The sequence below is a fragment of the Macaca nemestrina genome, chromosome 18 (genome assembly GCF_043159975.1).
Source record: "Macaca nemestrina isolate mMacNem1 chromosome 18, mMacNem.hap1, whole genome shotgun sequence".
In the NCBI taxonomy this organism is placed as follows: domain Eukaryota; kingdom Metazoa; phylum Chordata; class Mammalia; order Primates; family Cercopithecidae; genus Macaca; species Macaca nemestrina.
The window spans coordinates 16,008,739-16,034,699 of NC_092142.1; the positions used below are offsets into that span (position 1 = coordinate 16,008,739).

At 47.8% G+C, this 25,961-nt stretch overlaps 1 protein-coding gene across 2 annotated transcripts in view; it reads left to right on the forward strand.

Annotated features, from left to right (window-relative positions):
• Positions 1-25,961, forward strand: part of LOC105467719 (ATP binding cassette subfamily C member 1 (ABCC1 blood group)) — a 195,150-nt gene that overhangs the window by 84,390 nt on the left and 84,799 nt on the right. For both annotated transcript variants that reach the window (XM_071084179.1, XM_071084180.1), the window contains exons 7-12: positions 2,827-2,958; positions 10,758-10,988; positions 12,129-12,306; positions 14,425-14,586; positions 18,602-18,694; positions 22,270-22,473. In XM_071084179.1, the coding sequence (XP_070940280.1) occupies positions 2,827-2,958; positions 10,758-10,988; positions 12,129-12,306; positions 14,425-14,586; positions 18,602-18,694; positions 22,270-22,473 (1,000 nt within the window). The remainder of the gene's footprint in view (positions 1-2,826; positions 2,959-10,757; positions 10,989-12,128; positions 12,307-14,424; positions 14,587-18,601; positions 18,695-22,269; positions 22,474-25,961) is intronic.

The window sequence follows — 25,961 nt, forward strand, 5'->3', positions numbered from 1 at the left end:
AAACACACAGAGGCAACCAGTTGCACCATTTTAGTATGCCAACTTCTGGTCTTCTTTCTTTTTTTTGGAGACGGAGTCTCGCTCTGTCAGTCACAGCTCACTACAGCCTCCGCCTCCCAGGTTCAAGTGAGTCTCCTGCCTCAGCCTCCCAGGTAGCTGGGATTACAGGTGTGCACCACCATGCCCTGCTAATTTTTGTATTTTTAGTAGAGACAGAGTTTTGCCTTGTTGGCCAGGTTGTTCTTGAACTCCTGACTTCAGGTGGTCCACCCACATCAACCTCCCAAAGTGCTGGGATTACAGGTATGAGCCACCATGTCCAGCTGCCTTCTGGTTCTCTTTCTGTACATCTTTTTCTGCCCATTGTTAGCATCTTATTGGGGATTGTTTGAAGGATCTTTTTTTGCCCCTAATATGCATCATCTTTTTTTTTTTTTTTTCGAGACAGGCTTTTGCTGTGTTGCTAAGGCTGGAGTGCAGTGGCACAATTGTAGCTCACTGCAGTCCCACTCTACTGGGTTTAGGTGATGCTCCTGCCTCAGCCTCCTGAGTAGCTGGAACTACAGGCACGCTCCCCCGTGCCCAGCAGATTTTTGTACTTTCTGTAGAGATGGGATTTCATCATGTTGCCCAGGCTGGTCTCCAACTCCTGAGCTCAAGTGATTCTCCCGCCTCAGCCTCCCAGAATGCTGGAATTACAGGCATGAGCCACCATGCCCGCTCTCATCTTTGTCTTAATGACAAACATCTTTTTAAAAAATTGGATGTTTTAAATAATTACTTGAAATTACTGTTAAGCATCAGTGGGACAGTTGATATAATTTGCACATGAGTACAGGACACCAGATGCATGTTAATAACTTTCATTCTTCTTTTGGCAAATTGTGCTCTAGTTAAATAAGAGCATGTCCTGGATTGGAAGGGGATGCCTCCAGTTTTTTGGGGGTAAAGGCATAAGGCGTGTAGAACCTATATGTTAACTTTTTTTTTTTTTTTTTAAATGGGACGAGTCTCGCTCTGTCGTCCAGGCTGGAGTGCGGTGGCAGGATCTCAGCTCACTGCAACCTCTGCCTCTTGAGTTCAAGAGATTCTCCAGTCTCAGCCTCCTGAGTAGCTGGGATTACAGGGACCTGCCACCACACCCAGCTAATTTTTGTATTTTTAGTAGAGATAGGGTTTCACTATATTGTCCAGGCTAGTCTCAAACTTCTGACCTTAGGTGATCCACCCACCTCAGCCTCCCAAGATGCTGGGTTTACATGTGCGAGTCACCATGCCAGATCTTTAACTGTTTAAATGGTTCGGAAAAAGGTGGTGTGTTTCCATATGTATGTGTGTGTGTGTGTACGTGTCAGTGGATAGAGACAGAGAATGATACTGCCCACATGGCAACATGTTAACAGTGGTGAGTTGAGTGAATTCTTAGTATGATTTGAGTAATTTTTCTGTAAGTTCAAAATCAGAACAAAAGATGAAAGTATTTTACCTTTTATTACAAAAGTGTTTAGTCTGCTGGGCGCGGTGGCTCATGCCTGTAATGTTAGCATTTTCGGAGGCCAAGGTAGGTGGATCACCTGAGGTCAGGAGTTCGAGACTAGCCTGGCCTGCATGGTGAAACCCTGTCTCCACTAACAATACAAAAATTAACCGGGCAGCACATGCCTGTAATCCCAGCTACTTGGGAGAGTGAGGCAGGAGAATTGCTTGAATCCATGCAGTGTGTCGAGATCGTGTCATTGCACTCCAGCCTGCGTGAGTCACATAGAAATATTAATATAATAAAACTCAGTAAGCTCATCACTCAGATTTCATGCTTGCTAATGCTTTGTCATGTCAGCCTTTTAATTTTTTTATTTTTTCCTTCTTTTTTTTTTTTTTTTATGGGGTCTGACTCTGTTGCCCAGGCTGGAGTGCAGTGACACAATCACGGCTCTCTGCAGCCTCCACCTCTTGGCCTTGAGCAATCCTCCCACCTCAGCCTCCTGAGTAGCTGGGACTACAGGTGAGAGGCATTATGACTGGCTAATTTTTTTATTTTTACTTTTTGTAGAGATAGTCTCCCTATGTTGCCCAGGCTGGTCTTGAACTCCTGGGCTCACAAAGTCCTCCCACCTCAGCCTCCCAAAGTGCTAGGATTATAGGCATGAGCTACCATGCCTGGCCCATATCAGCCTTTTTTAATTTAAAATTTTAAAAAGTTGGCGGGGCACGGTGGCTCATGCCTGTAATCCCAAGACTTTGGGAGGCCAAGGTGGGAGGATTGCTTGAGCCCAGGGGTTCAAGACCAGCTTGGGCAACATAGGGAGACTCTGTCTCCACAAAAACAAAAAATAAAAAAAATTAGCTAGTCACAACGGCTTGCACCCAAAGTCCCAGCCACTCGGGAGGTTGAGGTGGGAGGATTGCTCTAGACCAGGAGCTGGAGGCTGCAGGGAGTCGCACCACTGTACTCCATCCTGGGTGACACAGCGAGACCCTGTCTCCAAATAAGTAAATGAATGAATGAATAATAACAAATAAATTAGAGCCATCCTGATATTTCTCTCCTAAATCATCTTTTTTTCCCTAAGTCTTTTGTATGCACCACTTAAAAAAAAAAAAAAAAAAAAAGAGTCATTTTTCCTGCATGACCCAACAGAATGAGCTGTAATTACCTTGTAATATGCAGAAATGTCCATCCACATTCTGACTTTCCCAGATGCGTGGCTGCCGTCATTTGCAATGGGCAGTTGTGCTGCATCAGCAGGCGTGTGGAGTGAGCGAGCCCCGTCCTCCTCCTTCTCTCATTGACTCTCATTGCCTAACCTCCTTGCGTCTTGGCCCCAGGTTGATTGTCCGGGGCTACCGCCAGCCCCTGGAGGGCAGTGACCTCTGGTCCTTAAACAAGGAGGACACGTCGGAACAAGTCGTGCCTGTTTTGGTAAAGAACTGGAAGAAGGAATGCGCCAAGACTAGGAAGTAAGTGTGAGTTTCCTTGGCCTCCAGGATGCCCCGGTCACCTCCTTTCCGCTACTATGGCCTGAATCCAGGGTGGGGCCCTGGCAATGCTGCCTGTTACTAGCTTTGTGGTTCTGGGCAAGATGCCTCACTTCTCTTCCTGGCCTCAGTTTACTTTTCTGCCAAATGGGGTAGAATCTAACATGTCATTAAGGCAACTGGGTAGAGAAAAGAAGAAAGAAGCCAGGCGCGGTGGCTCTTATGTCTGTAGTCGCAGCACTTTGGGAGACCGTGGCAGGTGGATCCCTTGGTTGGGAGTTTGAGACCAGCCTGACCAACATGGTGAAACCCCATCTCTACTAAAAGTACAAAAATTAGCAGGGTGTGGTGGCATGCGCCTGTAATCCCAGCTACACAGGAGGCTGAAGCAGGAGAATCACTTGAACCCAGGAGGCGGAGGTTGCAGTGAGTTGAGATTGCACCCCTGCATTCTAGCCTGGGAGACAGTGAGAGTCCGTCTCAAAAAAAAAAACAGAAAAGAAAAGAAAAAGAAAGAAGAATGCTGTCCAAGCAGGCAGTTGATGCTGTTTGCCATGACCTGTGACTATTCCTCCTTGAGTCGGTCTCACCTTTTTTGTCTCTTAGCATCTGGCATCCTGCATGTTCTTGCTGCTTGAATGTTCTGTCCAACATGCCCAGCTAACCATGTACGTCTCTTTAGCCAAAGAAGCCCCATTTGAGGGTGATTTTGACTGTACTGGATTTTATACTCTACCCCCTATGTAAGGCATGCCCCACTGCGCCGCCTCTGTCATTCTTTCGGGAATCAGGCCAGGGCCACTGCTGCACATACCTTAACTTACCAGATTTGAGACGCCATTAGTTGCATGATGCATTGTTATTCTATGTAACAGTAAGAAAGAAAAGCAGCTGCACATTAAACAAGGACGTAAGACGTGTCCTGAGCCCGGATGAGCTGGAACATGAAATTGCAGGTGACGTGGGGCCAGTGGGTTGCTGCTCTGGGGCCAGTAGAACAGCTGTTTTTGTTCCTGTTGCCTGTTCCGGGGTAAGTTTACTACGATAAGCCATGAGGGGGCCAGTCTGGTGCACTGGATTCCCCATAGACCCATTGGCCTTACAGGGAAAACCCCAGACCCGGGTTCAGTTCCTCATTCTGTTCCGGGGACGCCCAGGATACAGCCCTTTAGTCAGACCCAAATGGCGGGTGGGAATCTGGGACATCCATGGTGCCGGCCACTAGGATATCAGCAGAGGACCTCATGACTCTGGTGGGAGGCTGTTTGGGTGGTCCAGGTGATGGGAGAAATTGTCTCGTGGGAGGCAGATAGAGCTTGGGCCTCTGTGGCTGAGCATTGTAAGGAAATGGCCCATGTCTATGACCCAGTTGAAGGTCTTTGGCAGGTGGAGGTGGCATCCCTGTTTATTACAGTTCTTCATGGAGACAGAACTAGTAGGACTGATGGATGGATGGACAAATAGATGATAGATAGATGATAGATGATGATTGATAGATGATAGGTAGATGATAGATGGATAGATAGTTGGTGGATGTGTACATGATAGGTGGATGGATAGATGATAGATAGATGGATGATAGGTGGATGATTGATCGATGATGGATGGATGGATGGATGGATCAAGGGTGAGGGGGGATCTACTAGGGAAACTGAATCTTGTGATTATGGAGGCTGAGAAGTCCCACACTAGGTCATCTGCAAGTTGGAGAACCCAGGAAGCTGGTAGCATGGCTCAGGCCAAGTCTGAAGGTCTCAGACTCAGGGAAGTTGATGATGGAATTCTCAGTCCATGATCAAAGGCCTGAGAACCTGGAGTCCCTGGGGTAAGTCCCAGAGTCCAGAGGCCAGACATCGTGGAGTTGCGATGCCCAAGGGCGGGAGAGGATGACATCCCGGCTGCAGAAGAGAGAGCGCCTGTATTTGCCATTACTCTGACTTTTTGTTGTGCCTGGACTGTCTGCTGATTGGGTGGTGCCACCCACATGGGGCGAGGATGGATCCTCCTTAGTCAGCCCACTGATTCAAATGCCAGTCTCCTCTAGAAACACCCTCACAGACACACCCAGAAATAACACTTTACCAGTCATCTGGGTAGCCCTTAACCCAGTCAACTTGACCCCTAACATCACCCATCACATCTGGATCCTTTCGGCCTCACCTGCAGCATCCCCCGCGCTAAGCAGGCCACATTTGTAGCGTGGGCTTCACCATTCCTCGTCATCCATGCCTCTGCTGATCCCCTGGCTCGGCTTCCTCTCATGGAAGAAGGATGCCCACCTTTGTGTCCCCGGGAGCTTGCCAGGAGAGCACGTTGCTGGAGACACCGTGGGAGAGGCCAATATCATAGCCTCTGGAGGAGGACGGAGTTTGAATCAAGAAGTTCCTCCACTGGCCTGGCCCTTAATCCATTGAGCAGATGAAACTGACTGCTGCTTTTGTGCTTAGTGATGTTTAGTCCCTGAGGGTTCAGAGAGTGGAACACAAGAGACTCACTAGTTGGGTGCCATCAACGTTCTATATGGGAGATAGGACGTTAGTTGTGAAACATGCGTTGACAAGATCTTTGGAGAGTGATAGTGCTGGGGTGAGATAAAAACGAGGAAGTGAGGGTGAGAGTAACCGAGGAAGCTTTTTGTTGTTGTTGTTTGTTTGTTTTGGAGATGGAGTCTCTCTCTGTTACCCAGGCTGGAGTGCAGTAGTGTGATCATGGCTTACTGTAACCTCTGCCTCTCGAGTTCAAGTAATTCTCCTGTCCCGGCCTCCCAAAGTGCTGGGATTACAGGTGCATGCCACCATGCCTGACTAGTTTTTGTGTTTTTGGTAGAGATGGGGTTTCACCATGTTGGCCAGGCTGGTCTCGAACTTCTGACCTCGAGTGATCCTCCTGCCTTGGCCTCCCAAAGTGCTGGGATTATAGGCATGAAGGTACCGTGCCCGGCTGAGGGAGCTGTTTTAGATACAGTGGTCAGAGTTCTACCCAGTGCAGCCATGACTCTTCGTGAGCATGTGCCTGTCCCTCCCTAAGTCTATCTCTGCCTCTTTCCGAGCATCTGGCATCCTGAGTGTTACTGCTTTTTGCAGTGTTTTTGTTCAACATGCCCAGCTGACCATGTATGTCTGTTTTGAGAAGGTCACATTTGAGCAGAGACTTCATCGGAGGGAGTGAGCCTTGTGTGTCTCTGCGGAAGGAAGGGCCTTCCAGGTAGAAGGAACAGCAAGTGCAAAGGGTCTGAGGACGCTCGTGGTGCAGCAGGGGGCTCGTGTGGCTTGAGTAAAGTGAGTGAGGAGGAGAAAGGGGATAAATCAAGCAGGAGAAGGATTTGCAGGGGTCTCCTCTGAGAGTCGGGGTGGGATTCCAGGTGCAGTGAGAACACGGGCAGGTTTTCTGCAGGGCAGTGCTGTGACGTGAGTTCTGTTGTATGTCTGTATGTATGTATGTATGTATTTATTTTAGAGACAGGGTCTTGCTCTGTTGCCCAGGCTTGATTGTAGTGGCATGATCACAGCTCATTGCAGCCTGGAAATTCTGGGCTCAAACAATCCTCCCACCTCATCCTTCAGAGTAGCTGGGATTACAGGTGCACACCACCATGCCTGGCTAATTAATTAATTTATGTTTTGTATTTTATTTATTTTTTTGAGACGGAGTTTTGCTCTTGTTGCCCAGGCTGGAGTGCAATGGTGCGATCTTGGCTCACTACAACCTCCGCCTCCCTGGTTCAAGTGATTCTCCTGCCTCAGCCTCCCGAGTAGCTGGGATTACAGGCATGTACCACCACGCCTGGCTAATTTTGTATTTTTAGTAGAGATGGGGTTTCTCCATGTTGGTCAGGCTGGTCTCAAACTCCCGACCTCAGGTGATCCACCTGCCTCGGCCTCCCAAAGTGCTGGGATTACAGGTGTGAGCCACTGCGCCCGGCCTTTTAAAATTTTTTTTATAGAGACAGGTCTTACTATGTTGCTCAGGCTGGTCTCCAACTCCTGGCTTTAAGCAGTCCTCCTGCCTCAGCCTCCCAAGTAGGTGGGATTATAGGTGTGAGCCACCACACCCAGCTGAGTTCTGGTTTATGACTACCCAAGCCGCCCTGAGGAAAGTGGATATTAGGGACAAGAATGAAAGCAGGGAGACCAGGATGGGGACCTCAAGGGCTGTCCATGAAGTCCCTTCATGCCTCACTGGGAGCCTCTGTTTATTTATTTTTTGAGACAGGGAGTCACTCTTTCGTCCATGCTGGAATACAGTGGCGCCATCTCGGCTCACTGCAACCTACATCTCCTAGGCTGGAGTGATCCTCCCACCTCAGCCTCCCAAGTAGCTGGGACTACAGGCCTGCATCACCACACCTGGCTATTTTTTTTTTTTTTTTTGTAGAGATGATGTCTCGCCATGTTGCCCAGGCTGTGCTCAAGCAGTCCGCCTACCCTTGGCCTCCCAAAGTGCTGGGATTATAGGCCGGAGCCACTGTGCCTGACCGGAGCCTCCATTTTTTACCCAGAGCATTTTCTGAGAATTCAGTGAGATATAGGTCATGATAAGCTGTGCACTAGTCCTGAGTAAATGCTGGGCAGGTTTTAGTTGTACAAGTTGTGTTTATTCATCTGTACGCTTCCATCTTGCCGGGGAGAATGTGGAGAGAACTGGGTCTTTGGGCTTGGAAGCGGGCCACCTGAGAGGGGTCTGCCTCTGTGAGTACCTTGGTGTTTAGGGATGCTCAGCATGGGGCCAGGAGGTCATTTCCTTGGGACACTGGTAGACGGATTGCTTGCTTTATTCCCAGAGGCGTAAGCCAGATCTGGCACCTGTAACCCCTGTGAACCTGGAGAGAGTGACAAGGAAAACCCTGTCCTAGGCTGGAATTTCCTGGTGTGGCCCTTTACACCCAGATCCCTTTAGTTAACCAGAGAAAGGAATGCAGCCTGTGCAACTCGGGGCTGCTGGGTGTCCTAGGCTCGGGGATCAGGTGAGGGACGCCTGGGCTGAGGGGTCTGTGTGACTTTCTGGATCCCTTTACCACCTCTCTCCACCCCTGAGTGACTCCCTCTCAAAAGTCCGGTACGGCTGGGCATCGTGGCTCATGCCTATAATCGCAGCGCTTTGGGAGGCTGAGGCAGGAAGATCACCTGAGTTCATGAGTTCGAGACTGGCCTGGCCAACATGGTGAATCCCTGTCTCTACTAAAAATACAAAAATTAGCCAGGTGTGGTGGCGTTTGCCAGCTACTGGGGGGCTGAGGCACAAGAATTGCTTGAACCCGGAAAGTGGAGGTTGCAATGAGCCAAGATTGCACCACTGGACTGCAGCCTGGGTGGCAGAATGAGACTCCATCTCAAAAAAAAAAAAAAAAAAAAAAAAAAAAAGGCAGGTGTGAGTGATCTCCCTGCTCTACCTTTGGGTTTAAAAACCCAGTACTGCGTTGGTTTGTGTGTAGTGGTTTTATGTTCTCTTTTGTGCATGGCCACTCAGAGCTGAGGGCCATTTTGGACTATGGTTTCTGCTGGCATGAATGTGAAATGTTTCTGTGACTCTGGAAGAGTTTGGCAGTTTTTTTTTTTTTTTTTTTAAGTTAGACATAGTGACCATACCGCCAGTCACTCACTTCCCAGGCATCCACCCAAGAGAGCTGAGAACATATGTTCATAAAAGACTGGTACAGGAACGTTCTTAGCTACTTTGTGATAACCCAAACTGGAGGTAAGCCAGACAAATATTAGCAAGTGAACACACAGATGTACTAGTTATGTGCATCTGCATGACTGAATACTAACTGATGTACAAGAATGAACTATTGGCCGGGCACAGTGGCTCATGTCCATAATCTCAGTACTTTGGGAGGCCGAGGCAAGCGGATCACTTGAGGTGAGGAGTTTGAGACCAGCTTGACTAACATGGTGAAACCCCGTCTCTACTAAAAATATGAAAATGAGCCGGGTGTGGTGGTGCACGCCTATAATCCCAGCTACCCGGGAGGCTGAGGCAGGAGAATTGCTTGAACCCGGGAGGCAGAGGTTGCAGTGAGTCGAGATCGCACCATTGCACTCCAGTCTGTGTGATAGAGCAAGACTCCATCTCAAAAAAAAAAAAAAAAATCCCTGTAAGATAAAGACTGGTTTTTTGGTGACAGCTTTATTGAGATATTCATATACCACACGATTCATGTATGCAGAACATACAATTTATTGATTTTTAGTGTGTTCACAGAGTTGTGCAGTCATCATCACAGTCAATTTTATTTACTTGCTTTTTAAGACAGAATCTTGCTCTGGTGCTGAGGCTGGAGTGCAATGGCGCGACCTCAGCTCATTGCAACCTCTTCCTCCTCCTGGGTTCAAGCGATTCTTCTTCCTAGCCTCCTAAGTAGCTGGGATTACAAACACCCACCACCATGCCCGGCTTATTTTTTGTATTTTTAGTAGAGATGAGGTTTTGCCATGTTGGTCAGGCTGTTCTCATACTCTTGACCTCAAGTGATCCACCCCCCTCATCCTCTCAAAGTGCTGGGATTACAGGCATGAACCACTGCACCTAGTGAAAAAAAAATTTTTTTAAGAAACAGGGTCTTGCTGTGTTGCCCTGGCTGGTCTCTTTCTCTCTCTCTCTTTTTTTTTTTTTTTTTTGCATTGAACTGTATATCTATATATGCCTGTCACTTTGCCTGTCTTGATTATTGTTCTTTTTTTTTTTTTTTTTGAGATGGAGTCTCACTCTTTTTGCCCAGGCTGAAATGCAGTGGTGCAGTCTCAGCTCACCACAGCCTCTGCCTCCTGGGTTCAAGTGATTCTCCTGCCTCAGCCTCCCAAGTAGCTGGGATTACAGGTATGCGCCACCATGCCTGGCTAATTTTGTATTTTTAGTAGAGACAGGATTTCTCCATGTTGGTCAGGCTGGTCTTGAACTCCTCACCTTAGGTGATCCGCCCACCTCGGCCTCCCAAAGTGCTGGGATTATAGGCGTGAGCCACTGTGCCTGACCTATTGTTGTTCTTTGTTTTTGAGACAATGGTGTGATCTGGGCTCACAGCAACCTCCACCTCCCAGGTTCAAGTAATTCTCCTGCCTCAGCCTCCCAAGTAGCTGGGATTACAGGCACCTGCCACCACGCCCAGCTAATTTTTGTACTTTTAGTAGAGATGGGGTTTCACTATGTTGGTCAGGCTGGTCTCAAACTCCCGACCCCAAGTGATCCACCCGCCTTGTCCTCCCAAAGTGCTGGGATGACAGGTGTGAACCACCATGCCTGGCCATGATTGTTGTTTTGTATTGTTTTGAAATCAGGAACTGTGAATTCTCCAACTTGGTTCTTATTTTTCATGATCGTTTTGACTGTTGTGGATCCTTGAGTTTCCATGTGAATTTTAGAGTTAGCTCATTAATTTCTACCTGGAAGCCAGCTGGGGTTTTGATAGGCATTAGCTTGACTCTAGATCAGTTTGGAGCCGTCAGTATTCTCAGTCTTTCACTTACTCAACTCGTTTAATCTTACCTACCGTGGAGGGAGGTCCTGCTTTTATCCTCATTTCACAGGGGAGGAAACTGAGGCCCAGAGAGTTTTAAGGACCTTGCCTGAAGCCACGCAGCTGGCCAGTGGCCAAGCCAGACCTTGAGCCGGTGGCTCTGGAGTCCGTGTTTGTAACCGCTGTGCTGAGCTGCCCCTCTCCCTGGGCTTGTCGTCTTTGACTCTGCCTTCCCTGAAGGGTGACTTTCCCTGGCCATGTCCCTCCGGTGCGGGGGGGGGCTGCATCACTGGCAGACACCACAACGGCTTCACCTCTTGTGTTCCAGGCAGCCAGTGAAGGTCGTGTACTCCTCCAAGGATCCTGCCCAGCCGAAAGACAGTTCCAAGGTGGATGCGAATGAGGAGGTGGAGGCTTTGATTGTCAAGTCCCCACAGAAGGAGTGGAACCCCTCCCTGTTTAAGGTGTTATACAAGACCTTTGGGCCCTACTTCCTCATGAGCTTCTTCTTTAAGGCCATCCACGATCTGATGATGTTTTCCGGGCCGGAGATCTTAAAGTAAGACCCTTTTCCTCCCAGGTGGGCTCTGTTTTCCCTCCTTGGGTTTGGTCTTTCATTTGCATCAGTCATAACCCCAGAGTCATGCTGTGTCCTGAAGTGGGTTCCTAGCCAGATGTCTCCATTTTACCTTAGCTTTTTTGAAAAAAATAGAGACAGGGTCTTGCTTTTTAATGTTGGTCAGGCTGGTCTCGAGCTCCTGACTTCAAGCAATCCTCCTGCCTCAGCCTCCCAAAGTGCTGGGATTGCAGATGTGAGCCACGGTCACTGCCTAGCTTTGCTTTACGCTTTACTTAATTACCATATTAGTGAAGACCACTTTGTTTGCAAGTAACAGAAACTCACTAGGCTCCCCTGAAACCCAAATGGGGAGGATATGGCATTGTCTTGGGAAACCAAGAGCAAGGAAATGCCAGCAGATCTCATGAAAAAATGCAACCAGGGTTGGGCGCAGTGGCTCATGCCTGTAATCCCAGCACTTTGGGAGGCTGAGGCGGGCAGATCACCTGAGGTCAGGAGGTCAAGACCAGCCTGGCCAACATGGCAAAACCGTCTGCTAAAAATACAAAAATTAGCTGGGCGTGGTGGCACACACCTGTAATCCCAGCTACTCGGAAGGCTGAGGCATAAGAATTGCTTGAACCCAGGAGGCAGAGGCTGCAGCGAGCCAAGATCGCTTCACTGAACTCCAGCCTTGGCGACAGAGCGAGACTTTGTCTCCAAAAAAAAAGAAAAAAAAAAAAAAACAAAACTCAGGAACCGGGGAGTCCGAAAGGAGGTTGCCTGTCTCCTCCCTGGCTCTGTGCTGCTCTGTGACTTAGGGGCTGCACATTCATTCTCTTTCCCTCCCTACCTCTTTCCCTGGTGTTCTCTGTGCAATTCCTTTGGGTGACTTGCTGGTGATGAGAGAGAGCTAGAGTATTTAGTACACAACCCCAAGACAGAAGCCTCTGTTATGAGCAGTTTGGGCCACCTGCACAGCCAGATCACCGCTGTGGACTTGTTTTTCCATCTGTGAAACTGAAGTGATAGTGTCTAGCCTGTCTGGCTCAGGAGAAAGTTGGAATGCCCAACACTGAGGCCCTTTTCCCTGCCCCCACATGTCACAAGTCATTCCAGGCCCTCTCTGCTCCTTTGCAGGTTGCTCATCAACTTCGTGAATGACACAAAGGCCCCAGACTGGCAGGGCTACTTCTACACCGCGCTGCTGTTCGTCGCTGCCTGCCTGCAGACCCTGGTGCTGCACCAGTACTTCCACATCTGCTTCGTCAGCGGCATGAGGATCAAGACCGCCGTCATTGGGGCTGTCTATCGGAAGGTAGGGGGCGCTGTGCCGTTGGCATGTGGCCCGACTTTGACATCCCCTCCTGCAGCCCTGGGTTACTCTGGGACCAGCGTGGGGATTTCCAGCCCAGATTCCGGAGCAGTAGCATGAGGGGAACTTCCGTGGCCTTAGGTGGCATGGACACTGGGCATCAGGCATTGTACGTTAGCAAAGCTGATTTCAAGGGTTGGCGTGTAGATGTCCTTGTGTATCAGCTCTGGGTAATTGAGTTTCTTAGATGGATTGGTGGCCCTCCGTGTGGTGAAATCCAATTTGGATCCTCGTTCTGCTGTTAACATTCTGTGTTTCAGTTTACTGTCACTCTTGTTTTTCTTTTTTTTTGAGAGTGAGTCTCACTTTGTCCCCCAGACTAGAGTGCAGCGGCATGATATTGGCTCACTGCAACTTCCACCTCCTGAGTTCAAGCAGTTCTTCTGCCTCAGCCTCCTAAGTAGCTGAGACTACAGGTGCCTGCCACCATAACCTGCTAATTTTTGTATTTTTAATAGAAACAGGGTTTTGCCACGTTGGCCGGGCTGATCTTGAACCGCTGACCTCAGGTGATCCACCTGCCTCAGCCTCCCAAAGTGCTGGGATTACAGGCATAAGCCACTGCACCCAGCCTGTTATCACTCTTAATTTGAACTGAGCAGGTGGCACATTCCTTGCATGATAAGAGTATGTAGCAGGCATTTGTGTACATCCAGTTTCAAAGGAACCAAATTATCTTCTTGATCCCTATACATTTTTTTTTTTTTTGTCTCGAGGTCAAGGAAACTGCTTGGCCCATAGGTTAGGAAGAGGCAGTCTCGCAGGTACTTGATGAAGGGTGATTCTCAAGCCTGTCTGTGAATTAGACTCACCTGGGGAGCTTAAACTGCTACAGGCCAGGCACTGTGACTCATGCCTGTAATCCCAGCAGTTTGGGAGACCAAGATGGGAGAATCACTGGAGGCTGGAAGTTCAATACCAGCCTGGTCAATATAACAAGACCCCACTCTGCAGAAAATAAAAAAAATTAGCCAGGTATGGTGGTGTGCACCTGTAGTCCCAGCTACTCACGAGGTTGAGTTAAAAGAATCGCCTGAGCCCAGGAGTTGGAGGCTGCAGTGAATCCTGATGGTAGCCCTCCATTCCATCCTGTGTGACAGAATGAGACCCTGTCTCGAAAAAACTTCCTGACACCTAGGTTGTACCAGACCAGTGAAATTGAGATTGCTGAGGTTGCACCCAGGTGTCAGTGTTTTTATTTTTTATTTATTTTTATTTTTTGAGACAGGGTCTCGCTCTGTCACCCAGGCTGGAGTGTAGTGGCACGATCTTGACTCACTGCAGCCTCCACCTCCTGGGCTCAAGCGATCCTGCCAACTCAGTCCCCCATGTAGCTGGGACCAGAGGCGTGCATCACCACACCTGCTAATGTCTTAGTGTTTTTAAAACTCACCAGACGATAGTGTACAACCATGTTTGAGGGCCAGGGAGATTTGCACCCCAGCCTCCAGGGCATGTTTGGCAATATCTGGGGGTATTTTTGGTTGTTCCAACTGGGGGTGAGGGCATGTAGTGAGTGGAGGCCAGGGATGCTGGTAAACCTCCTACAGTGTACAAGATAGACAGACCCCCAAAGAATTATCCAACCCCAGATGTCAAGAATGCCAAGACTTAGAGACCCTGGCCCAGACCCTCGGTCCTTCAGTGGGTTCTGGGACCAGCAGCATTGGCGCAACATGGAAACATAGTAGAAATGAAGAATCCCAGGCCACATCCCAGACCTGCAGGATCTGAAACAACTCCCCCCACCCCCTACCACTCCCCCCAAAAAAACCCGGCTGCATGTGTGCACATTAAAGCATGTGAAGACCTGGTTTCGAGGACGCCTAAGGTCCCTTGCCAGTTGATGAGTTCGAGGTTGGGAGGCAGCACCATGGATAAGAATGTGGGCTTTGAGATGACAGAGGCATCCTGGGCAGACAGATAGGTCAGGAGGGGAGGAGCAGAGATCTCTGCGGCATTTCCGCCCCTGAAAGTCTCCTTCCTCTCCGTGGCCTGGAGGGAGAGTCAGGCCTCTTCACCCGCCGCACTCACCCACCTTCCCTCTCCTTTGTCCCACAGGCCCTGGTGATCACCAATGCAGCCAGAAAATCCTCCACGGTCGGGGAGATCGTCAACCTCATGTCTGTGGACGCCCAGAGGTTCATGGACTTGGCCACATACATTAACATGATCTGGTCAGCCCCCCTGCAAGTCATCCTTGCTCTCTACCTCCTGTGGCGGGTGTGTGTTTGACGCCGTTCCCCTTTGCATGCAGGGAGGGTCTCGTATGTGTGGGCAGCGGGCTGAGGGAGTGGGTGTTGGTGGTAATGGCATGTATAGCTCCCTGGCAGTTCCGGCTGTCGTTCATATCTTATTTTCCAGCCTGTTAACCAATTCCTCGGTATTTTGTTCCTTTCCTGAATTGTCAGATTGATGTTCTCCTTGGTGGCCTGGCGTTTTCATTTTCTCTTTCCTTGACAGTGTCAGTAATTAACTCCCCTACAATGGACACATGTTTCTCCCATTGAATCCTCCCAAACGCTGACCAGACTCATTTATTCACTGGTCCCTAATTATGGTGGTCAAAATTCTCTCAATTGCAAGGGATAGACATCTATCTTAAAGTAGCCTAAGTAAATAAAGGGAACTTTGGGGCTGCATGTATCTCAGAAATCTGGGGACTAGCTTCAGGTGTGGATTGATCCAGGAGATCAGGCAATGTTGTCAGTACTCAGTTTCACTCACTCACTCATCATTTCCTAGCCCTCTTGTCCTCTGAGTTGACATCATTCTCAGTGGTACTTCCCCACATGGCTCCATAGCTTTGGGCTGATAACATCCTGACAGATAAAGGTGCCAGAGAAAAGACAAGGCAGCATTTCTCTGCACAGCCAGAGTCAGTCTCAGAGAGCACTCTGATTGGCCTGGCTTGGTCCTGTTCACACCCCTGAACCACATCACTGTAGCCCAGGAGGCAGAGTTCACTGATTGGCCAGCCTGGGTCACATGTCCTCTCCCATGGCAGAAGAGATGTGATTGACGACAGCCCTTCCATGTGAGGAGGGAGTGTTCCCAAAATAAAATGATGATGAGCAAAGAGGCTCATAGCACAACACATGCCTTGTGCTTTGCCACTTCTGGGTCTTTGTCACCTGCCTTTCCTTCCTTCCTAATTGATTTAAGCCTGCTCATCCCCCCCAGGCTGTAGCAGACACTACTTGCATTGATTTCCCCTCCCCTCTTAATTAGATGGACTTTCTCGTTTTTTTGGATTTTGAATCCCAGTAACTTTAGTATAGGAACTCATCTAATAATACTTTCTGGAGTAGTTTTTTTTTTTTTTTTTTTGATACGGAGTCACGCTCTGTTGTCTGGGCTGGAGTGCAGTGTGCCATCTCGGTTCACTGCAACCCCTGCCACCCAGGTTCAAGCAGTTCTCCTGCCTCAGTTTCCCGAGTAGCTGGGACTACAGGCCTACACCACCAAGCCCACTAATTTTTCTTTTTTTTTTGTATTTTTAGTAGAGACGGAGTTTCACCATGTTGGCGAGGCTGATCTTGAACTCCTGGCCTCAGCTGATCTACCCTCTGTGGTCTCCCCAAGTGTTGGAATTACAGGCGTGTCATGCCCGGTCCACTTTCTGAAATAGTTGTTTTTTTTTTGTTTGTTTGTTTTTCATGCTCAGTGTACTGCCTCCTCTTTGACGGGTAACATGTTAGCTACTTGCAGACACACAGCAGCTGACTTTTGTGTCTTCGTGGGTACAACCCCAGCAGGGCCTGGTGCATAATGGGCACAGCTCAAATTATTACCTGTTATTGAAAGAGAAGGGCTGAACGAAATGGCTCATGCCTGTGATCTGAACACTTTGGGAGGCCGAGGTGGGTGGATCATCTGAGGCCAGGAGACCAGCCTGGCCAACATGGCAAAACCCTGTCTCTACTAAAAATATAAACATTAGCTGGGCATGGTGGTATATGCCTGTAATCTCAGCTACTTGGGTGGCCGAGGCAGGAGAATGGCCTGAATCCGGGAGGCAGAGGTTGCATTGAGCTGAGATTGCGCCACTACACTCCAGCTTGGGCAACAGAGTGAGAATCTGTCTCAAAAAAAAAGAAAGAAAGAAAAAGGAAGAGGAAAAAATTACTGGTTTATTTGTCTGTAGTTTGCTTTTTTTGTACATCTGTAGAGCAGAAGGTGGGTAAAGTGTTTCTAATAATACAACTCAGAAAAAAACACCAGAATTTAATTATCTAATAGGCTGGGCACAGATAGAGGTGGCATGTGCCTGTAATCCCAGCACTTTGGGAGGCTGAGGTGGAACGATTGCTTGAAGTTAGGAGTTTGAGACCAGCCCAGGCAACATAGTGAGACCCTGTCTCTAAAAAAAAAAAAAAAAAATTAGCTGGGTGTGGTGGTGCCTACCCGTGGTCCCAGCTACCCTGGAGGCTGAGGCAGGAGGATTGCTTGAGCCTAGGAGTTCAGAGGCTGCAGTGAGCTCGGATCACACCACTGCACTCCTACCTGGGTGGCAAGACAAGACCCTGTCTCTAGAAGAAAAAATAAAAATCTGAATGAATGTCTTTTCAAGCAGATGTCTTGGGGAATCTACTTTCACAAAAGTGCTACTATGGGAAAAATATTTTTGGAACATTTCTTTTAGAATTGGCTTCAGGATTGGTTTGTGAACCATTAACAAAATTGTCTAACATCACATCTTGTTTTAGATGGTAGTTGCTTGAGTTCAGCACTGTTGACACTTGGGACCAGACAGTTCTTTGTTGTGGGGGCTGTCTTGTGTTTTTGTTACTTTGTTTTTGCTTTTAAGGGACAGAGTCTTGCTCTGTTGCCCATGCTGGAGTACAGTGATGGGATCATAGCTCACTGCAGCCTTAAATTCCTGGTCTCAGGCAGTTTTCCCACTTTGTCCTCTCATCTAGCTGGGTACCACAGGTTCACGCCACCATGCCTGGCTAAGTTATTTATTTTTTTTTAGAAATGGGGTCTCGCTATGTTGCCCAGGCTGGTCTCGAACTTACACCCTCAAGCTATCTTCCCACTTTGTCCTCCCAAAGTGATGGGATTACAGGTGTGAGTCACTGCACCTGGCCACAAGGCTATAAGTTAATACAGCAAAATTAGCAAAGATTAAGGAACACATGGGGCAGTGTTCAAAGGAAGCCAGGTACAGGTTTCTGGGAGTCCCCAGCAGAGTCACACAGGTGCACTAATTCTCCGGCCACCATTATGATGATGCATGTGAAATGTTGCCAACCAGGGAAGCTTGGTAGGAGCCCAGTGCTTGGGGTTTTTTAGGGGCAGGTCACATAAGCACCCTTTGCTTGGCACATACCAAAAGTCTAGACTCCTAGAGGGAAAGCGGTGTTCAGCATAAATCATATTGTTGGTACAAACAGGTGAGGCACACTGAGCCACTCTTACCAGTTCTGTTATTGGTGGAAGCCCTGCAAGTATGCAGACACTAGCCAAGGGCTAAACTTGTAAGTAGCCTTCAAGCAGGACAAGCAGTCAGGTGGTCATGTTCACACTTTTCTGCTTACTACCTTATTACCTTTCTAAAAATCTAAGCTGGGTGTGGTGGCTCGCACCTGTAATCCCAGCTACTTGGGAGGCAGAGGTGGGAAGATCGCTTGAGCCCATGAGTTCGAGACCAGCTTGGGAAACATAGTGAGACCTTGTCCCTAAAAAACAAACAAACAAAAAAAATTAGCTGGGCATGGTGGTGTGACTGTAGTCATAGCTACTTGGGAGGCTGAATTGGGAGGATTGCTGGAGCCCAGGAGTTGAAGACCAACCTGGGCAGTGTAGCAAGACCTAATGCTTACCTGTAGTCCCAGCTACTTTGGAGACTAAAGTAGGTGGATCACTGATACACATAGCCACTGTACTGCAGCCTGGACAAGATAGCGAAATCTCATCTCCTAAAAAAAAAAAAAAAAAAAAAAAAGAAAAAAAATTAGAATTCTCAAGTTGTAATTTACACAACTCATGTGGCCCCAGGTGCTTGGGAGAAAGGAGCACGGACTTGCTTATTCTTCAAGGGATTGGGAGGACCCAGAGAAATGCTCAGGAATGAAACCACAGGCTCTTAACACCCTATTGTGGGGTAAAAGTAACACACCTTGTCCTGAACTTGGTCAGCAGCATCCACATGGGATTGATCAGCCGGGAAGCTGTTAAGGGCCCTGCTTTCTCCTGTCTGGTGAGTGATTAAGAGTCTCCTTTCCTTCCTTAGAACCTGGGCCCTCCCATCCTGGCTGGAGTGGCCGTGATGGTCCTCATGGTGCCCGTCAATGCTGTGATGGCGATGAAGACCAAGACGTATCAGGTAAGGCATGTGTCTCTGCGGGCCCCCAAGCCAGGCCCTAGGCAGGAGCCTCTCCATGCAGATTTTAGTCCAGTTCCTTCTGCTCAGTCCCTGGGGTTCTCAGCCTTGCTTGCCAGTTGGAGTCACCTGGGGAGCTTTAACAAATGCTGATGCCCAGGCCCCATATCTGGGATTCTGATTCACTTATCGTGAGTGGGGTCTGGACATCAAGATGTACAGCTTCCCAGGTCGTTATATTGGGCGGCCAAGATTGAGAGCTCCTGACACATGGTTAGACCTTGTAGGCCGGTGACTGGAATCAGAAGGTCTGGGAGCCTCTGAGAATCTTTGTTTCCCATTGTCTTGTTTATTATGTGTGTGTATGACTCAGCTTTCAAGAGTTGAGTGCAAATTACCCCCTACTTTTTTCCCTCTTATTAGGTCTTACCTTGTACCAGACATGGTGTTAATGTCTTTATTTAAATTAAAATAAGTAATTAATTTCTAAGATGGGGCCTTGCTCTGTTGCCCAGGCTGGTCTCAAACTCCTGGGCTTAAGTGATCCTGTTGCCTCAGCCTCTCAAAGTGTTGGGATTACAGGTGGGAACCACCATGCCCGGCTTTCAGATTTTTATTTTTGGAGATATTTTGTATTTTAAAATGTTTAAATACACAAGTAACAGAGTGTGGTTTCTTGTTATAAAAAAGTTCAAGCCGGGCTCACCCCTGTAATTTCAGCATTTTGGGAAGCCAAGTTAGGTGGATCGCCTGAGCTTAGGAATTCAAGACTAGCCTTGGAGACATGGTGAAACCCCGTCTCTACCACAAATGGGTAAGTTAGCTTTGTGTGGTGATGCGTGCCTGTAGTCCCAGCTACTTGGGAGGCTGAAGCGTGAGGATCACCTGAGCCCAGGAGGTCGAGGCTATAGTGAGCCATGATTGTGCCACTGCACTCCAGCCTGGGCAACAGAGTGAGACCCTGTCTCAAAAAAAAAAAAAAAAAAAGTTTAAATCATAGAAAGTACTTAAAAGGGGATACCCCCTTCCCTACTCTCTCAACCACTGCAAATATATAGAAGCAACTCCTAGAATTTTCTGTGTATGTATATACAGACCTGATTAATGGTGTAGTTAGGTTTGGTTTTTATATATGTGGGGTTTTTTTGTTTGTTGAGACGGAGTCACACTTTGTTGCCCAGGCTGGAGTGTAATGGTGCAATCTTGGCTCACTGCAACCTCTGCCTCCCGGGTTCAAGCAATTCTCCTGCCTCAGCCTCCTGAGCAGCTGGGATTAGAGGTGCCCACCACCACACCCAGCTAATTTTTGTGTTTTTAGTAGAGACGAGGCTTCACCACATTGGCCAGGCTGGTCTTGAACTCCTGACCTCAGGTGATCCACCTGCCTTGGCCTCCCAAAGTGCTGGGATTACAGGCATGAGCCACCATGCCTGGCCATTATATATGTTGGTCTGTGTGTGTGTGATATTATTACCATATCTGTTTTTACTTAAATGGGCCCACGTGACAGCATGATTTTTGTCTTTTAGTGCCCTGCTTTGGGGGCCTCTCTGTGCTATGCTGTATAGCTTCAATTCATTCTCCCGACCTGGTGCCTTTTGGTCCATAACGGAGGTGGTGCGGTTTATTTCTGTGCTCTTCTGTTGATGGATATTGATGATGTGCTGTGGAATTTCAAATGGGAGCACTTGGCTGCCCTGATGGTACCACAGGGAGATGAGTTTCAGGACATGGGCCCGTTGGAAGGAGAGGCCTCACGGGTTAGGGTTGGGTGGGATTGGTGAGGCAGGGGCTTTAGGATCGAGTCACCCTTCAGTCTCTGATGTGTAGGATTCCCTGAGTGACCCGACTCTGAACCCACTTCAGTCACTGTCCTCGAGATCTTGTAGCTTAAATTGTTCCCATCTGTGACCCGGGGATGACTGTAGCACTCAATGATAGAGTTCTTGTGAATGTTAAGTGTCTGAATACATGTAAAGTGCTTAGAAAAGTTGCTGGTATACACAGAATGCTGGTGGTATTAAAAATATTTAACAACTGCACTGCACAAGTATCCACTGTTTGGAACCAGTGCTAGCCAGTACAGAAACATTTCACTATTTTAACAACCATGGGTCAGGCACAGGGGTTCATGTCTGTAATCCCAGCTCTTTGGGAGGCTGAGACAGGAGGATGGCTTGTGGCCAGGAGTGCAAGACCAGCCTGGGCAACATAGCAAGATGCCATCTCTACAAAAAAATACGAAAATGAACTAGATGTGGTGGCATGTGCCTGTGGTCTCAGCTACTAAGGAGGCTGAAGTGGGAAGATTGCTTGAGCCCAGGAATTCAAGGCTGCAGTGAGCTATGATCATGCCACTGCACTCCAGCCTGGATGTCAGAGTGAGATGCTGTTCCCCCAAAAAAGAAAACTGGGCTGACAAGAAATAAAATAAAACAGGTTAGGTGTGGTGGTTCATATCTGTAATCCCAGCACTCTGGGAGGCTGAGGTCGGTGGATCACTTGAAGTCAGGAGTTCGAGACCAGTCTGGCCAACATGGTGAAGCCCCATCTCTACTAAAAACAGAAAAATTAGCCAGGTATGATGGCAGGCATTTATAGTCCCAGCTACTCAGGAGGCTAAGGTAGGAGAATCTCTTTAACCCGGGAGGCAGAGGTTGCAGTGAGCCCAGATCATGCTATTGTACTCCAGCCTGGGCGACAGAGCGAGACTGTCTCACAAAAAAAAAAAAGAAAAAATAAGAAAACAGAGAAGAAAACCACCAACGTCATGTCTCCTGTGTTTGGGTCAGCAGAATAGGGACTGAATCCCTTCTTTTCTGGACACTTGAAGGGTTTTTCTTGCCTCTATTTCTGGATTTGAAATTGAGTGTGTTTCTCCAATGAGTGTGTTTCTCCAAATCAACCTAACATGATTTGAAGGGTTTTTTTTTTCCTTGATAGCGGAGTCCTTTGGTGTGGTCTCGGGACTCAAGAGTAGGGCTCATAGGGATTACAGGGTCAGCTCTCTCACCCTCAGGAGGCCTGTTTTTAATAGACAGTGATGTTGAGGCCCAGTGAGGTGGCTCACACCTATAATCCCAGCACAGGAGTTTGAGACCAGCCTGGGCAGTGTGCTGAAACCGCATCTCTATTGAAAAGAAAAAATCAATATAAAAAACATTCACGGCCGGGCACAGTGGCTCACGCCTGTAATCCTAGCACTTTGGGAGGCCGAGATGGGTGGATCACGAGGTCAGGAGATCGAGACCATCCTGGCTAACACAGTGAAACCCCGTCTCTACTAAAAAATACAAAAAACTAGCCGGGCGCGGTGGCGGGCGCCTATAGTTCCAGCTACTCGGGAGGCTGAGGCAGGAGAATGGCGTAAACCTGGGAGGCGGAGCTTGCAGTGAGCTGAGATCTGGCCACTGCACCCCAGCCTGGGCGACAGAGCCAGACTCCGTCTCAAAAAAAAAAAAAAAAATTCACATGTCAAAGCATATAATAAAATTTATGAGAAAGAATAGCTGGTGATGTTGAGTGATGGTCTGATCCCAGGGTCGCCCCAGATGTGTTGACTGCCTTTCTCTTCCAAGGTGGCCCACATGAAGAGCAAAGACAATCGGATCAAGCTGATGAATGAAATTCTCAATGGGATCAAGGTGCTAAAGCTTTATGCCTGGGAGCTGGCGTTCAAGGACAAGGTGCTGGCCATCAGGCAGGAGGAGCTGAAGGTGCTGAAGAAGTCTGCCTACCTGGCAGCCGTGGGCACCTTCACCTGGGTCTGCACACCCTTCCTGGTGAGTGAGGCCACATTTTTCCTGGCCCTCATTATTTGATGTTTTATTTTGTCTGCATACCTGAATATTTTTAAAAGGTCACTATGTCGCCCAGGTGCAGTGGCTCATGCCTGTAATCCCAGCACTCTGGGAGGCCAAAGCAGGTGGATCACCAGAGGTCAGGAGTTCAAGAACATCCTGGCCAACATGGTGAAACCCAGTCTCTACTAAAAATACAAAAAAATTAGCCAGGCGTAGGGGCGCATGCCTGTAGTCACAGCTACTCGGGAGGCTGAGGCAAGAGAATTGCTTCAACCTGGGACGCGACGGTTGCAGAGGGCCAAGATCACGCCACTGCGCTCCAGCCTGAGCGACAGCGAGACCTTGTCTCAAAAAAAAGAAAACAAAACAAAAAAAAGGTAACTATGTCAGCAAGGCCTTCCCTAAACACTTGCCTTAAACATTTGCCATCTTCTCCATTCTTCTTTATTTTATTCACATTTAGCAGCTTCTTAGCCAACCTGTTTAGGAATTGTTTGTTATCTGTTCACTGTGATATAGGCAGCTTGTGCCAGGATGCAAACCAGTGCCCTCTGCTTGCTGTGTTTAGATAGCCTTGCAAGAAACAAAGTGTGAGCTGAGCCAAGTGGCACGCTTGGTGCCATAGTTGATCTACATTATGGTGCTGCCTCCTTATTTTATCAGCAACTGGTCACAAAGTGTGGATTGTCAGTGTCCCGTGGGCCACATGTCAAGTGGCATGATCTAAACACACTCTAAAATTTACTTATTTTGGTCTGGGTGCGGTGGCTCATGCCTGAAATCCCAGCACTTTGGGAGTCTGAGGTGGGTCACTTGAGGCTAAGAGCTCGAGACCAACCTGGTCCACCTGGTGAAACCCTGTCTCTGCTTAAAAAAAAAAAAAAAAAAAAAAAATTAGCTGGGCATGGTGGTGTATGCCTATATTCCCAGCTACTCAGGAGGCTGAGACATGAGAATCCTCTGAACCCGGGTGGCAGAGGTTGCAGTGAGCCGATATCGAGCCATGGCACTCCAGCCTGGGCAACAGAGCAAGACCCTGTCTCAAAAAAAATTAAAAAAAAGTTTTTTAAAAAAATCAAATAGACTTATTTTATTGTCTGCCTTTCCCCGCTAGGATGTCAGCTCCAGATGGCATTTTTGTCTTTTCTGTTGACTGCTATATCCTCAGTATGTAAAATAGTGCATAGCAGGTGCTGAACAAATATTTGTCATCCATCGTGAAAAAAAAAGAAAAATACAGAAAGATGTAAAACGAAAAGTGTATTGTCTTCTCTTCCATCAATTCCTCTCCTCCAAAGTGACAGTTTTCTGTATGCTTTTAGAAAAAAATGGACAAGCATCTAGGTATTTAAATATTTTGACAGATTTAAATGGAATCATACTGTACATAGTGTTCTCTGTTGTGTAGTTAATAATATATAGTTTTAGTTCATTCATTCTGATCTGCTTCATTTTAGTTTTTTTTTTTGTGGGGGCGGAGGGGGGGGAGTTTTGAACTGGTGTCTCACTCTGTTCCCCAGGCTGGAGTACAGTGGTGCGATCGTAGCTCACTGCAGCCTTGAACTCCTGGTCCCAAGCAATCCTCCTGCTTTGGCTTTCGAAGTAGCTGGGGCTCCAGGTGCACTGCTGCCATGCCCGGCTTGCTTCATTTGTGTTCATGATGGATGCTTGTCTCACGTGTGGATGTGCCCTGCTGGAATTACCCTTTCTCCCATTCTTTGCAAAAACAGGTTGTTCCCTGTTTTTTTTTTGTTTGTTTGTTTGTTTGTTTGTTTGTTTTGCTATTATGATCCTTGCTACACTGAAAGTTCTGGCACCTGTCCTGGGGTATGGTGACGGGTCTTTCCCTGCCTAACTGACTTTGAAAAGTTTAAAGACAATAGTGCAACTTACCATTTTGCAAAATTGGCTGCAAATCAGGAGACCGCATAGAGATGGACTATGGAAATTCCCTTTTAAGCACAGTTAAAAACAGTTAATGGTGAAGGATGACTTCAGATCATGCCCCGTGTTTGTTTTTTCTTTCTGTCTTTTTATTAACGGTGTGATTCTTTTTGTAATGTCGTGCTCATTACAGCTATTCCTTCTTGGTCAGATTGGCAAATCATATGTTTTTCTGGCAAGTTTCTGTGAAGCGGAGTTAAACATGTTTATGAATATGGAACTTTTCTGTTAAACTACCACCTGCTTCATCTTAGCTGGGTTGCAGGTGGAATGTCTAAGGAAGCTGCAGTCGTTTCAGCATTTGCAAAAGCGTGTTCATGCTGACAGTGAATTTTCTTAGTCTTGCCTTACATCTGTCAGGGTCTGGAACTGTAGGAGAGATGGTGTTCAAATTCAAGCCTGCATCACAATCACCTGGAGAGCTTGTTACTATGTTTTATTTATCTATCTATCGAGATGAAGTCTCAGTCTGTCGGCCAGGCTTGATTGCTGTGGCATGATCTTGGCTTACTGTAACCTCCACCTCCCGGATTCAAGCTATTCTTCCACCCCAGCCTCCGAGTAGCTGGGATTACAGGCGTGCGACACCACGCTCGGCTAATTTTTTAAATATCTTTAGTACAGATGGTGTTTCACCATGTTGGCCAGGCTGGTCTTGAACTCCTGACCTCAGGCGATCCACCCGCCTTGGCCTCCCAAAGTGCTGGGATTACAGGCGTGAGCCACTGTGCTGGCTTGTTACTATAAAACTCAGCTTTCTGGGCCCCACCCAGATGTTCAGTTTTAGCAGGTCTGGGTGGGGCCTGAGTATTTGCATTCCTGACATATCCCTGGGTGCTGCTGCTGCTGGTTCAGGTAGACATGTAGAGACACTGGTGTGGATCCTCACTACCTATAGTGTGATCCTTGGATCAGCAGCCATGGCATCACCTGGTGCTTGTTAACAGTGCAGAATTTCAGACCTCAGCCCAGATCCACTGAAACTGAATCGGTGTTGTAACTACTTTTCTAGGTGGTGTATATGCACATTGAAATTCGAGAGAGACTGACAGAAAGTAGGAGTAAAGAAACTTTTTCTGTCAATACTTTCGGAATTCCGGGCCATACAGTCTCTGTTACAAATACCAGTCTCTCCTAGCGTAGTGCGAAAGCAGCCTTAGATAATACGGAAACCGATGGGTGCGGCTATGTTCCTGTAAAACTATATTTGGAGACACCAATATTTGAATTTTATAGAATTTGCATGTGTCATGTAATATTCTTTTAATTTTTTTTTTAGCTTTTAAAAAATATGAAATCTGGCTGGGTGCAGGGGCTCGTGCCTGTAATCTCAGCACTTTGGGAAACTGAGGCGGGTGGGTTGCTTGAGGCTAGGAGACTGAGACCAGCCTGGCCAACATGGTGAAACCCCCTCTGTACTAAAAATACAAAAATTAGCTGGAAGTGGTGGTGCTCACCTGTAGTCACAGCTACTCAGGAAGCTGAGGCAAGAGGATTGCTTCAACCCAGGAGGCAGAAGTTGC